General features: G+C 35.1%; 1 protein-coding gene across 1 annotated transcript in view; it reads right to left on the reverse strand.

Annotated features, from left to right (window-relative positions):
• The window catches only part of ANTXR2 (ANTXR cell adhesion molecule 2), a 141,582-nt gene that overhangs the window by 62,961 nt on the left and 62,934 nt on the right, over positions 1 to 15,687 (reverse strand). Inside the window, exon 12 of the mRNA XM_033106314.1 lies at positions 13,392 to 13,487. Coding sequence (XP_032962205.1) covers positions 13,392 to 13,487 — 96 coding nt within the window. The remainder of the gene's footprint in view (positions 1 to 13,391; positions 13,488 to 15,687) is intronic.

Below are 15,687 nucleotides of genomic sequence, written 5' to 3' on the forward strand. Positions count from 1 at the left end.
TAAACTGACAATACAAAACTTAGCTTGCTTTGGATGAGACAGATAAGGAAATTAACATACTCTGTTGCTCCAGCTGTTAACCTAGAAACAAACTAATTTTTTAGCCCAGATTCCTTTCCTGTAAATCATTATTTAATATATTCTTTCATGAAATTTTATACAGTTAATTCTTTATGTGAGAGGAATGCAGCCAGAGATCTAACTTAAATGACCTTTGTTGGTACTGGTATATCTGGACTTTCTCACCATCATGTTAGAAACTTATTGACCAAGTGCCAATGACTTTTTTTTTTTTTTTTGCCAGTGACTTCTGACCATTGAGGTACACATCCAAATCTCTATACTAAAAAAAAAAAAAAAAAAAAACTGTTTGAAAACGTAACCACTTCACTTCATCTAATGTCAAATCTTTTTTTTTTTTAATTTATTGGGGTGACAATTGTTAGTAAAATTGCATAGATTTCAGGTGTACAATTCTGTACTACATCATCTATAAATCCCATTGTGTGTTCACCACCCAGAGTCAGTTCTCCTTCCATCACCATATATTTGATCCCCCTTATCCTCATCTCCCACCGCCAACCCAAATCTTTTCAATTATATTATTAAATTTTCAAAAGTTTAAAACAATAACTCTGAAAAATGAATATCATCAGGGAATTACTATTTAGGTATATTACTATTATCCTGGATACTTTTTTAAAAGACTGCTTGTCTTTTAAAGATATATACTGAAATATTTCCAAGTTAAATGATATGAATCTGATATTTTCACCAAAATAATTTGGGGTGGGGAAGTGAATAGGATTATAGATGAAATAAGATTAACCATAAATTGAGAATTATTGAAACTGTGTGAAGGAGACATGCAAGATTCATTACTTTAGTCTTTCTCTGTGTGTATGTTTGAAATTTTCCTTAATGAAAGGTTTTTAAAATTTTAATGTTAATGTTTAGAGAACTTACTCTTTTTTATGTATAATATTTTCATTGTTCTAATTTTAGCTTAGATCTAAATCTCAGGAAAAAACACACAAACAGTAATTACCACCACACATAACTGGACAGTAATTTAGTTTGAATCTCAAACTAACTCATTCTTGTAGCATTCGAGTTTTTGAAATTTGTTGTTTCTATTTAACCCTTTACTTAATTCAATTTTATTTTATCAATAAACATAAAAATTCCAGTTCTTTTTAATGATTTTGAAAGATAAAAATCTTTGAATTTTTATAGTTAGCCAAGAAATAAATGCCAGTAGGATTAAAATTTAAAATAACATTGTGGAAAAATAAAATAAAGTTAAGGTTATCAACAATGTTGATATCAAGATACAGGTGCATTTCCTTTATAAAAACGAAGCACCTCATATCATTATCAACTATATGCCCAAAATCAATCATTGAAAACCAGATCTATCAACATTTCATACTTAAATAGGATCAAAACCAACCTAAACATCTTCATTTAAAAGTGATCTCTTCTTTCTATCTTTCTTGTGTCTTTCAAGTAAATCACTCTTTCTAGTTACAAGCTCAAATTTTTCACATATCTATAATATATCCTTTCTTCTAGATAACTTCACTAAATCATCTACCATATCCAATTCTTTGAAATATTCTCCCTCTTCCATGAATTCCCTCCATTTTCCCAAAGCAGGTCAGATTCCCTTCATATGAGTAGAAGCCTATTTGTTCTTCCCTAGCATTTTTCAAAGTTGATAACTTTGTCTGGGTGCAAAAAACTACAACTTCCATGAAGATGGGTTTTATGTATTTGTTCTTCACTGTACTCCCAGTAGTTAGTAAAGTTTCTATTTTGTAAGGAAGAAGAAAGGAAGGAGAAAAGGGGAAATTAAGAGGAGAGGAAAGGAGGGAGGTGGGAAAGGTAAAAAAAAAGGAGGGAGGGAAATTATTAAAAAGAACTGGAGGGGGGAGGGGAGTAGAGGGGGGAGGGGAGGAAGAACTAGGGAAGATGGACTGATTCTTTGCATTCCATTCTCACTGTCACTACCTAAAATCATAAACTCAAGATTCTCTGGACTTTAAAAATATGTAGTGCAACATTTTCAACTTCTCCAATGCGTGCAACCAAAACTTCAATATTCTGAAACATTCCCACCAAGTTGTTGTCCAACTATGTTTGAACTCCTGCAATAGATAGAAATTCACTACCTCACAATGTACTTCATTCCATTGGCAAGGAGCTCACATCATTTGAAAAAATTTCCCCCCAAAGAAGCCAAAGCCTCCCTCTCTGTAGTTTCCACTCTTTAGTCCTGAGCCTAGGACATGGAAGTACACATACACAACTGACTTTTCTTCCAGAAGAGAGCAGTTCCTATATTTGAATACTAGGATAATACACACATATCTATTGAGCCCATTCATCTGGAAGGTAAGCATTGAAACCATTTATCATACAATTGTTCTGAATTATTTGGTTATCTTGGTCAGTTTCTTTAGTATACATTCATTTGATCAATGTCTCAAAGTGCGGTTTGCAGAACTGATAATACGTGTGAAAGGTGCTTGGACAAAACAGATGTACCCCCACCAATCCTCACTCTCATTCTATGCATTTAATTAATAACGTATTGATAACATTGATAGTCTATAATTACCATAGCTTTTTTGGGGGGCATCAATGTCTACATGCTCTATTTACTTAAATTAGACATTTAGTTTGGTTGTGTGAATAATTCATCCTTCATTCTAACCTACGAGTATGTAGCCAAGTCAATATTTTTCTAACAAAAGCTTAATCGATCATTTCTCTATTCAAAATGGGTCAATGGTTCCAATGACCACAATGGAAATCAATGAATTACTGAATTTTATTTGAACAACTTTACAAATCATGCTTCTCCTCTTAGTTCTGCAAATTACATAAAACATTCTTGAGAGTTCTCTCACTAGAAAAAGACCGACATACATCCTTCAGTCCACTAAATTTGAGTATAATTATTTTCATTTACTTTGAGGATTTCAAATTTACTCTGCTTATTACCTGTACATCTTATCTTACGCTGGCATGTAAATTTCTGAGGGCATAAATAGTATCCCCAACTTTATACCTCCTGAGAATTATTGAACGTCCCCCTCCATGACTCCATTTTTTTTAAGGTCATATTCATTATCCTGCATAGCATCTAGTTTTAGCATTGATATGGGCAAAATTAATTTAAATTTAAAATCCTTCTATGATTACGGCTGACAAACTCAAAACAAGTTAAGGAGAAGTATTTTTGGATTCTTTCACTTTATGGGACACCCTTTATCTGGTGTCCTAAGCCACAACCTGGAAATCCAAAGCTCCATTTTAGTGCTGAGCCAGCTCTTTTATTCTCATTGTTTAAATATCAAAGCATGCTATAGTTCTGCCCTAACAGCCTGTTTGCAAACATCCCTCTACATTTATCTCTACTTCAGGAAGACTAAAGATCCCCCTTTGCTTCTCCCAAATAAAATGACCATTTCCCTGCTAAGTCCCATCCAGCCTTCACAAACTAGTCTACCAAGTTATGAGTGCTTTACCTAGAAGTTTTAAAACTTCTACATCTATATGTTGCCGCACCAGGTGAACCATTCATGGTTCATTAACTTGCGTTTCTATGCTTATTTTGGAATTTTTCTATTACCCTTTAAGAATGTAGATTTTTTAAGGGGAATAATAACTTCTTCTTCTTTATAAATATCACCAGTGCCTAAGAAAGTGCTATGCAAATAGCATATTTCAAAAAATATGATTGAAAGTGAGTTGAAGGAAATAGCTGAGAACATTCACAAAGGCTCATAGCCAACCTCTAAATTTATAAGAAAAATACTGAGGGGGAAAAAAAATTATATATATATATATATATATATATATATATTAAATATATATATACACACACACACACGCACACGCACACACATATATAAATGATAAACAGAGATGATTTCCATGAAACTAAAAAATTGCTAATTTCTGAGAAAATGAAGCATCAAATTTCTCTTTCAACCAATAAAATCAGAGAACTAAGAAACTCAATGGCAGATGGAAAGATATAAGACTACCCTAAGTTTCCTCATCTGGGAAATAAATGCAATTAACTGTAGGTCCTTTCCAACATGAAAATTCTAGTAGAATGTTTAAAAAACTACATGTTATAGTATTTCCACCAGGACTTTTGCTTCCATGCCTTTCCATAATTAAGTAGGCCATATGTCTAAATGCATGTGTAATCACCTTATTCCAGAAACAAACAAACAAACAAAAACATTAGGGTTTATTTTTCCAATAACATGTAATTAATCTTACATATGACTAAATGCATGACTTATTATAAATTTAAATTGATTTTGAAATCCTGGGAGGTATATTTTCTACACTATTAACAATGGAAATGAAGGCCTTAAAGCTCTGCCCAAGTTAAATTTTGTTCTGGTAAATTAAGAGACACAACAACCATCACAACAAATAACAACAGCACCTTCAAGAAACTGAAGCTCGTGTGTGTGCTATTATTACTATTAACAAGAAGCACCTTTTATTGGTTCTACCATATACCACACACTGTATTTCCCTTATTTTAATAACCCTGTACAGTGACTATGCTTGTCTTCCTTTTAAATATAAGGAGAAAGAGGCTCTAACTTCAGTAACTTGCTCAAGGATATACACATAGAAAAGATTAGAATTAGGATTCAAACCCAAGACCCAGCTCCATCTATCTCCAAACTCTAACTTTTTCTGCCACCTGACATCATTTTAAAATAAGGTTTAGACTGCAAAAGTAAAGGGTGCAGAAGGAAAGACTTAAGATTTCTTGAGGAATTGTTACTTGCTAGGATGCCTGGATGAATGGATAAATAATTCCATTCAGGTAGACAGACAGATACAATTTTTATGATGACCATGTGAAATCGGTTATCTTTCCCATTTTATCGAGATATAACTTGCTAATTCGCATGCCCAACCTCACTAACCTGGAAATGATGGGACAAGAAATAAAATGTTTTTTTGTGATGTTTCAAAATGTTCCCTCTTTTCACTCTACCACGCAGCCTCATAAGTAACAAAGGAGGGTGAAAATAATCTGAAGCCATTCGGCCCAAAAGCTAAAAATGGCAAAAAATCTGTGTCCAACTGATATCCGTACATTTCAGTAAAACCAGTGCAGGAGAAAAGGAAACTTTACTGTTAGTCCAAACACATTAAAAATAACAGTCATGTGAATCCCATTCTTGCATTAAATAGTGCAAGAACACATTCATTTTTGAAAAAGATGTATTCATATGCACCATATTTTATGAGAATTTGCAGATTTTAAAAGGCATAATATTGCCTAGTTGCCAGGAATTTTTCCACTTAGCATCCTTTAGCTCTGTATTGAAGATTCTGGAAAACATTTTCACCACTTTATGAACCATATGCAGAATTTGATTCTTCTCCAATTTTTTTTCATTTGTTATTATCATCATCAGGGAGGATTACATCTCATCTACTTAGCTGCTAGAATGAAGATTTCAGTTTGGAGGAGAGCCGATTTCTTCAGGGAAAAAAAAGTTAGCTGCTTCAGGCAACAGTCCTTTTGATCTGCTCATTAACACTTTTCAAATGTTCGAGTGATGTGGGCATTCTTTGCACTAGAAAATGTCAGCACTGGAGCCTGCAGCCAGCTTGATGTAATCATATGTTCTGATATTCAGAAAAGAGTGAAAAGAACTGTCAACAGTGAACTGCCTTGGATTAAAAAAGTAAAAAAAAAAAAAACAACAGATACTGTACAACAACTGCAGATCAAGTAGTGTTTCAGAGCTCATTCTTACCAGTGACAAAAACAAATGCTCAATTTGTCAGCGATGTCATCTAAATGCCTCAGAGCCCACAGACAATAGAGGAATCATGTGTAGTGGTTGCAAAAATTTGTTTAAAATATAGGCAGGTCTTCCTTTCATTCTCTTTTCTTTTTTGATAAGATCAGAGAGCAAGTGTAGTTCCTTTCCTCTGAAATGCATAAACAAATTCTCTTATATTGGTGTTTGGGAAGTCCTTTTGTGAATCTCACAAAATTTGATACTTTCACAATATGGTTTGGGTTACCTCATCCTCCCTTTCCTTTCCTATTTGGCAGAATCATCAATGTTCAAAGATTCTTACTTCGAACAAATAAATAACTGGTGGGAAGTCTGGACAATAAATAGCATTTAAAATGCCATAAATGAGAACTGGAAAGAAGAGTGTGAGAGTTTATTCTACCGGGAGTTAAGTAAAGGTGCTCCTGTTGAGCAAATAAACTAAGACCAGGAAGAGTGTGATACCCTGTTTTGTAAATGATGCTTTGTTGGAAAACATCACCATGGAAGCAATAAGTACTAACATCACACTCTGTTTCAAGGAGGCAACCAAACATAAATCATTTTAATTAATGGTGCAAGGAAGGCATATTAAAATTTAAATTACTTCTGTTTTATTGTGCATTCCAAAAAAGAAAAAAAAATTGGGCTGCTCTGAAAGTAATTCAATAAAAGCACCAAGAGCCCTCCTTAACAATAGAAAACAAGTGAATGTACAAGCATTATTACTACTTAGAAAAAACAGCACAGCTGTTGCTGGCTGAGAAAATGATTCTATAGATCTCCAGTCAGATATATCCTCATCATGAAAGCTCAACTTACTTATAAGCAAACTGGGCTTTAAAAAGATAACTTTTTAAATGGTTTTTAAATGAAGATTTATGAGATCTTTATGTGATGTCTTAAACGCACCAAGGAAAATGAGCTGCGGTATTCCCTGGAGGACAGAGAACTTTGACCAAGGACACTGGAGCAGAGTGAACATTTCTCATTTCCAGCATATTCAGATATTTATTTGCAGCTGCAGAACATACTCTAATTGACCATACTCCTGAAAGCCTTTGTTTGCCACCTCATTAGCCTTACATCTGTAATTCTGTGGAGTGTCTGCTTATTCCAAATGATGCTACTATACGGCTGTCATTTCTGCCATCCTGATGCTAAAACAAATCTGCTATAAACTCAACCTACCTTCTAAGCTACGCAATGATGAAGACATCATTATCTTCCGCTATCTCACTCACGATTCAATACACAACATGTTTATTTTCAATCTTCCAGGACCCATTTTTTAATTTAAGGAGAAAGGACGGGTGCTGTGATGTCTTTGTTAGAGAAAAGCAGTTGTAAGAGATGGATGTTAGGGTACTCAAAGAGCAGGGTACAGACTCGTTAACAGATGGTGAGAAATAACTTCACACGAAAATGAGAACTTTTCCTCTTATGGGATAGTTTGCAAACTCAACACACTCCATAATTCACTAATGGTAGTGCCTAAAAATTTCTGCTTTGCATGAGGGCTCTTTTGTTATGATTATTACTAGATATAGTACTCCAAATATCACTGATTTAGATTTCTATTTGTCATTGAAAAACCCAGGCACAGAGAGGATACTATTTCGCAACACTTTACATGATACCATCTCTCTTCCATGCTTGAAAATACTCATTAAAATGAACTGAAAGATTTAAAATTTTAAAATAGTCTCATATTACAAGCATCTTGGGTGTCCAGATATTCTATGGCGGGGTTTTTTCCTTAACCATTTTTAATCTATGCCCATCTTTGGCAATCTGGTGAACCTATGAAACCCCTTCTCAGAATAATTAAGCTAAATTAAAATACACGGGACTTAAAGAAACCCAAATAGGTTGAAATGTAATTATCAAATGTGTTAAAAAAAAATCTGTGATACAGAAATATGTGCTTCTTTATTAATTCAATAAATAATGAAATATAATAGTAGGCCTAGGAACTACCATAAGTTTGAAGTAGTGATACGTGTAAAAGATATTTCAAAAATATCTGAAAGATTATGAATGTGACGTAGGATATCTGTGGTTAATACTGGTGACAAAGTCTTTAGAACTGCTAATACTTCTGTGGACTGTGGCCGACATTCATAAACGATGGAAATGATAAATTTCAGTTAGAAGTAAATATAATTATATTTTTCCATCCAAGTTCATAATCCTCAGCTTAGAAATCCTTGTGGGGGTATATTAGAAGCAACTAGAAAAAAGTTAAATTGCTTTGACTTCAGAGTTTTTTATAGTTAAAATTTCATACATAATTTTATCTTAGCTCCTATTATATCGAATTACAAAGGCCACATTTCCTATAGTGATACATTAGAAGGGACACATTTTAAATAAAGTCAATGAAAATCATCCAAGGAACTTAGACTGCACGATGAATCTTCTCATGCACAATACTTCCCCATAGCTGACAGAATTTTGATTAAAACTGGCAACGGTTTACCCTATTTTAAAGTTGTCTTCCAGGTAAAGAGATATGAAGTGTCTTAATTTTAAGGATTGAGATAATTCAAGAAAACAAAGATAAGTGCTTACTGTACAACATGCCTAGTTTACGATGGTGAGTAAAACACACACTACTTGTCTTCATGAAATTCCCAGATTCTAAAGTGAGAAAAATGTTCAACAAATACATAAATCATTTAATCATGATTTCATTTAAGTATCACCAAAACAGTACCATTTTCTACCCTGGCAGAGTAACTTTTTAAGGGTTGTGGCTAAAATTTTAATATAAAATATTCTAGAGGAGATATTTGTAACTTTGATGTGTTTCTTGTTCCTGATACCAACTTGGTACAGCTAAGGAGGTATATGTCATAGTTTCACAGAGCATTTAGTTAAATGTGCAAGTTCTTTCCTTGAACTAATAATAATTTCTACCTTTCAGGTGATTCAATAGTTCAGTGTCTAAATATTAATGGAATTATACTTGTACTGACTTCTTTTAGCAAATTACAAGCATCCTGAGAAAGTTGTCCATGGACCCCTGTTGTCTATTAGTTCTAATAACATATATGCCTTGGATACTGCTGAAATTTAGAAACCTGTTTCTTCCAAAAATTCCTTGTCACTCTGAATCAGTAAGCAAATTCAACTCAGTATATAAATCACTATGCATATTTACTTTACCTAAAATAAAACATAATAGTAATTCTAATTTTAAAGAATATATATTGATTTTAATAGCCTTAGAACCACTGCAAACATTTTGAAGAATATTTCATTGTCTTCCATCTTATAACCTCTTGTACTCCATGAACAGTTTTTGTAAAGAGTTTATCTGAAAACATATTAGTAAGAATTCCCCAAATCCATAACCCTAAGCAATGATTCCCAACCCCGGGGAATATAAAAATCATTGCAGGAATGTATTAGTTTCTTAAAGCTGCTATAACAAGTTACCACGGATTTAGTGGCTTCAAACAACAGAAATTAACTTTCCTATAGTTCTGGAGGCCAGAAGTCCGAACTGAATCTTTCAAGGCTAAAATCAAGTATTTGCAGAGCCTTCTGTAGGTTCCTTCTGCTGGCTGCAGGGCTGTATCAGTTCCTTGATTCTTCCAGCATCTGGTAACCGCGAGCATTCTCTGGCTGGTAAGCTGCATCATCCAGTCTCTGCCTCCATGGTCACACTACTTTCCCCGCTTCTGTAGGCTAATCTCCTTCTGTCTCCCTCTTATAAGGACACTTGTGATTGCACTTATGGTAGAACCCACCTCCTAGGTCATCCTGGATCATCTCCCTACCTCAAGATCCTTAATTTAATCACATCTGCAAAGTCTCCTTTGCCATATAAGATAACATTCAGTTTCCAGGAATTAAGACCTAGATAACTTTAGGGATCATTATTCAGTCTACCACAAGGGTCTTTTCCAAACTGCCACCATTGGAAATCTGACAGCCATTATTCTAAAAGCCTTTGGTAATGGGGGTGTGGGTGGGGGGAAGGACTGAGAATCACTGTCTAAGATATAAGTAACACTGTCATCTTTGAGTCATTATTAGATATCCATGAAATTTTAATCTCTGAACAATGAATGATTAAATCATTTCATAACCTATTTTCATAAAATATGAGATGATTGAATAAAGAATGTATGACAAATATTGAGGCCTCTGTTCAGGGCTTTTTTTTTTTTTCCTAGGTTTTTTCTATCTTGATAAGAGCTCCTGAGCATGTTACTCCGAAAGAGGTGGATCACAGATGCAATCTAAATGAGCCTGAGAACAGACATGTTAGGCTGTTTAGTCATATCTCAGTTGAAAGACTCAATTTAAACCTTAGCCACTAGTACTCAAACAAAAAGAAAGTTGTACAACATGAAGCTGAAATAAATGAATTTCTTTACCCATTAAAAAGTAACATTATTAGTAACACTAGATAGGCAAAGTCAAACTGATCCCTAGTAAGTCAATGCTTCTAAGAAATATTTAAGTCCCATATTCTAATTCCAGCATTGCACATATGTATTCTCTAAATGAAACAAAATAAGATAAATATCCTGCAATTGTACTACAACACCGTCTGTGATACACTCAATCTTCTTTTCACAAGGTTATGGGCTCCTTTGTCCCTTCGTTTTACTTCTCTTCATTTTCTCTAGACCACTCAGCTCCCATGTTATACCCCAACTCTGGACACTTTGTTAAGATACTTTGCAACAGTCATATAGAAGGTGCATCACCTGTCACTGGCTTTCCATTTCAATTGTTGATGGAACTCAGTTGGATACAGATTTAATCCCCACCAGGACCAGACTGCAGCATCACTAACCAAGGAGGAAGCAAAGCTTGTTTCAGGGGATTACGCTAATCAAATCTCTCTGGTGGGTGGCTTCTCATCATCCCTGGGGTGAGTTCAAACTTCCTAAAAGACATAGGTATCCCTCCCTAATCAGGTTCATGCCTAAATTTCAAGCCATCTTTCACCGCTCCCTCTCACTGGCACCCTAGGCCTCCCCAAAGCACGCCAGAATGACTAGTAGTTTTGCACACATTTCACCTGAAATGTCCCTTGTCAACTGTCAACAATTTATTCATTATTCAAAACTCAGTTTGAGTTTTGAGTCAGCAGCAACTCAGTAAGATTTCTCTGAAATAGTCCCTTAACTCTGGAAAATGCCTTTTCCTTTGTGTTCTTATTCTACATGGGTTGCTACTGGAGTACTCATGACCCTCTAGTTACACTTTGCCCAAAGTTCTGTGTTTCTGTATTAAAATGTTGAGTTTCCATATCATATTATAACCATTTTCGTACCCCCACCCAGTTCCTAGCACAGTACAGACACATATTATTAGATTGCCAAGGGCTGAACACAGAATGTTGCCTCTACCCTCTCCCTGCTTTTAAACCTACTTTAGGAATCATTTGCTATGATTTGTTTATCCCTAGATTAAAATATAAGCTCATACTCAGGGCTAGCTGCTCTTTAATCTATATTTCTAAATGTAATATAGATGGTTCTCTCTATTATATAATTCCAGAAATTAGCAAGCATTCATGATGTTTCTGAGGATGGGAAGCCCTCCTGACTTCCTGAAAACACACCTTAAAGGAGTCCCTTGATGCCTGGCATAAAGAAATATACTCTGCCATTGGCAGTCTACAGAGTCCCAGGGTCAGAATGAATCTATTCTCATAACCTGATGATTAAATCCTCCCTATAGCATCCAAAAGGACGGTGGAGGCCTTATTTGAACACATCCAGAAACCTCCCAAAGAAGCTCATTTCAGGTTTTGCAAGTATCTTTTTTAAAAAACATACATGTTGACATTTTTGAGCTCTCTGGTTCATAATAAATGAAATTGCAAAGTAACAAAGGAAGGAAATCCACCACTGCAAAGTTTAAATTTTTTAAAAAAAGGAGCACAAATCACCTCAGGGAGCCTTTTTGCTTTTGAGTTTGCTACTCAAGAATGTTAGCCACCCTAAGATAGTCATATCTATGATAACCAAGGTTATAGCAGGAAACTGCTTGTGCATACATGGCTATGGCAGGAAACTGATTAGTTCGGCAAAGAGACAGGATGCTTCTTGTCTCTCCTGTTGTTTAACTTAATGCTGTGCCTCCTCCTTAATGCTGTGCTGGGCCAACTGCTCTGAGACAAAAGACTGTAAAGTTGCCTCATGAAAGCAGACTGAAGTACAATTAATAATAAATGCAGGGATAATACAAAGCACTTCCTGATTTTGCAAGGAAGCTGAAATCAGTCAGCAACAGTGGGCGGGGGGGAAGCAGTCTCGTAATATTATGTAAAACACTACTGTGTTGTACAGAATACGAGGTTCTATATAATGTGCTGATAAAAGGAATACTATCAGAATAAACAGCAGGTACCCTTTGAAAAAGTGCTTCTTCAGGATAATCTTTTCTACGAAGCCTGAAGAATCCAAATTGGATTGCTTGAAATCTGTTGATATTTATTATTCAAATTCCACCCTGTGGTTGGCAGAATTATGGCCCCACAGAGATGTCTACACCCTAATTCCCTGGAACTGTGATAAATTGCCTTACAGAGTAAAAGGTACTTTGCAGAGATGATTATGGTTAAAGACTTTGAGATAGGAGATTATCCTGGATTATTCAAGTGTCTAACCTAATCACATTGTTCCTTAGCACGGGAGGTCCTGTCCCAGAGTCAGAGGGAGAATGGTCAAAGACCCAGCACGTTGCTGACTTTGAAGATGGAGGAAGGGCCCAGGAGGCAAGGAGTGTGGGTGGCCTGGAAGCTGGAAAAGGCAAGGGAACAGATAGATTCTCCTCTAGAACATTAAGAGAAGAATGTATCCCTGCTGCTACTTTTTAGCCCAGTTTCGCCTAGTGAGGGCCATGCTGGATCTGGGATTACATCATGGTTAGAAAATAAATTTGCATTGCTTTATGCCACCAAATGTGTAGCACTTTGTTACAGAAGCGATAGAAAATTAATATGTACTCATATTCTTTCAGAGGTTTTACTCAAACACAAAAAGTGTCATACTAAAACTGTCTTAATTTCAAAAGTGACCATTTAACAGATACCCTAACATTTGCACAGGACTTATTTCTAAAATGTCTTTCTGAGAGGCAAACCAAGAAGATCCTGAAATAGCAGATTTTTCAAAGAGGTAATGAAAAATTCAATAAGCACTGGAAAAAGAGCTTGACAGATTATCAGCTTCTCTCAGTAGCTTCTCTCAGTAGAAAATATCATTCAATTTACTTGAAATTCTTTTGTACTTGAGTGGGAAACCTTTCATCCCTGTGACCTCTCTTACCATCCTCTCCCCTTCTTCTTCCAAACCTGATTTTGAAGTATTTTTTTATATTAAGTTTTATAATAAACATTTACGGGCATGCATGTTTTCTAGAATTGATTACAGTGATAAAAACTATTAAAATTCAATGTCCTAATTGAAACTTTGTTGTTGTAGAGCAATGTAGCATTGATTAATATTTCAGGCCTTACTCACTCACGTATCACTGGTTTAAAAAAAAAAAGTAGGGGTTTAAGTCCTTCTTACTCACCACTTTGCAGCAAAGCGGCCAAAACCACCACATCAAACCGACGCCCAAGAGTAGCAGTAACACCAAAATAGCAATGATGGCTGCAATCCCATTAGACTAGAGTAGGAAGAAAACAAAAACGAGGCCGTTAGCAAAGCTTAGGGTCAAATCCCAATACACCTTTTTGTAAGGAAACACCAGAAAATAATAAAGGAAGATATTATATACCTTTCAATTCTTTAAATTGTGTAAATTCCTTTATGGTCTATTTCATAATGTTATTATAAGACAGGTAATAATAAATATAAAATATTCCAAAGTGCTAGAGACTGTTTTAAATCGTCTTAAAACAATGTAGGAAAAAATCACTCCTTGGGAAATAGGAATGGTCCCTATGGCCCCTATCTTTTGTCTCTGGGAAAGGGTTAGTTTGGTTACAAGCATGGTTAACTCAAGGCAGAATTTAGGCAGAATTTTTCCAGCCTTGTGGGTGATGGAACACTATTTACTTTATATATTTAATGACAGGACAGATGAATATCAAAAATCACCAAGCAGGTGACAAACAACAGTGGTTCTTGTCCGCCAATGGTATATACACACAGATACATGGATGCAATCTCATTCATTCATGTATCAGAAGACCTCTCGTGGCAGTTCAAGCACTAACCCCACAAGAACCACGCTGGTGTCCTTTCACTTCTGAATGAGGAATTCCTCAAATCCTAAGGCCCTGCTCTGGGCTCTTAGTCCAACTCCCTTCATCTAGCAACCATCTACTCATCCTACAAATCTTAGCTGAGGTCACTGTCCCAGGAAGCCTTCCCTGCATTCTTTGACTAGAAGTGCCCCTCCTTACTAAACAATGTATAGTTCTCTGTAGTCTAATCTTTAACACTTATCACAATTTGTATGTTTGTTCGTTTATGGTGAACTGTAATTATTTATTTCATTTCTTTTTTCTGCCACTATTCACTGTGAGCTCTCGGAAGGCAGGGGCTAGATCCAACCCACTTCCCAATGTATCCTCCATGCCTGGCTATTTGTTAAGAGAATGAACTCCGAAGAAATAAGACTTCAAAAAAGCCACCAACACAAAGAAGAGTATTCACTGAATTTTCAGTGTAAAGTTTCCCAGGGAACAAGGTATCTCTTCCTAACCCATTCTGTGGGATCCACATTAATAATGTTTTGTTTGTTTTAAGGGAAAGAATTCAGGAAAGAAAAATAATAAATCAATATAATGTGTGGATGAAAATGTGGGACTTTATAAGGCAGCTTTTCAGATCCATTTCCTGTCATTCAAAACAAATAGGAAGTATTAACTCAGGAGTCAGGGCTAGAGACACATTATTCCCAAGACCTGACAGAGAGAGGTGGGGGGAGGGCAGAGAACTCACCAGTATCCACCTTGAACATCATTGTATGAAAAGTATAAACAATGGAGACCCTGAGAAACTAAACAACTTGCTTAAAATTAGACCTCTAGACTAACCCATAAAATAAGAAAGACAGTTGTTCCCAAAGCATGAAACTGTGGAAAAGCCATGACTATTTATCTCTCCTAGAAAACCACTTTGCACATTAACATATTGATAAAGCTCTGAATGTTTCTGGAGTAAAGAAGTACAACTCATAGCATCACAGAACCATTGTTTTCTGTTTTTTGTTTTCTCATAACATTTTCAATATCCTGCAGAACTAGGATTCCCTAGAATCCACTTTGGAAAACATTAGGACTGATCAAAGCTAAGAGACTTTCCAATGTTTAAGCTGCAATGGTAGTAGCATTTAATTAGAACATTTTATAATGAAATTTGAAATCTAATACAAAATTATATACAAAAGAGATAATCTTATGTAGACAGTTATTTGTAAATAACTGAAAAGAGAAGAGAGGTAGTTTTCAAAAGTATTAGCAAGGAAGTATTAGCAACATATACTTGGTTTAGCTAATTGGAAAAATCTTGTATCATCTGTTAGTATAATATCACAATGAAAAACAAAGAAAAAGATTACTAGATAGTGGCTTGGAAATTGTACCGAAAAAATCAATTTTCAAAGATATTTATTATTAGCAGACTTTCAGGTTTAAGAAATCCATTACAAAATAACTTCTAAAATAATTTTCAGAGCAGCATAGACCATAAAACATTCTAATTTCAGAAATTTTCAGGAAAAGATTAAGAATCAAATATACATGAACAATTAAAGCTATCCTTTCATTTCCAATTTTGTATGTGGATGGAAAAGGAAATAACCATATAAGCTATTAATGTAGCTGATATTAGGTTGCAACTTAACCAAAACAGACACC

Source organism: Rhinolophus ferrumequinum, chromosome 5 (genome assembly GCF_004115265.2).
Source record: "Rhinolophus ferrumequinum isolate MPI-CBG mRhiFer1 chromosome 5, mRhiFer1_v1.p, whole genome shotgun sequence".
Lineage (NCBI taxonomy): Eukaryota > Metazoa > Chordata > Mammalia > Chiroptera > Rhinolophidae > Rhinolophus > Rhinolophus ferrumequinum.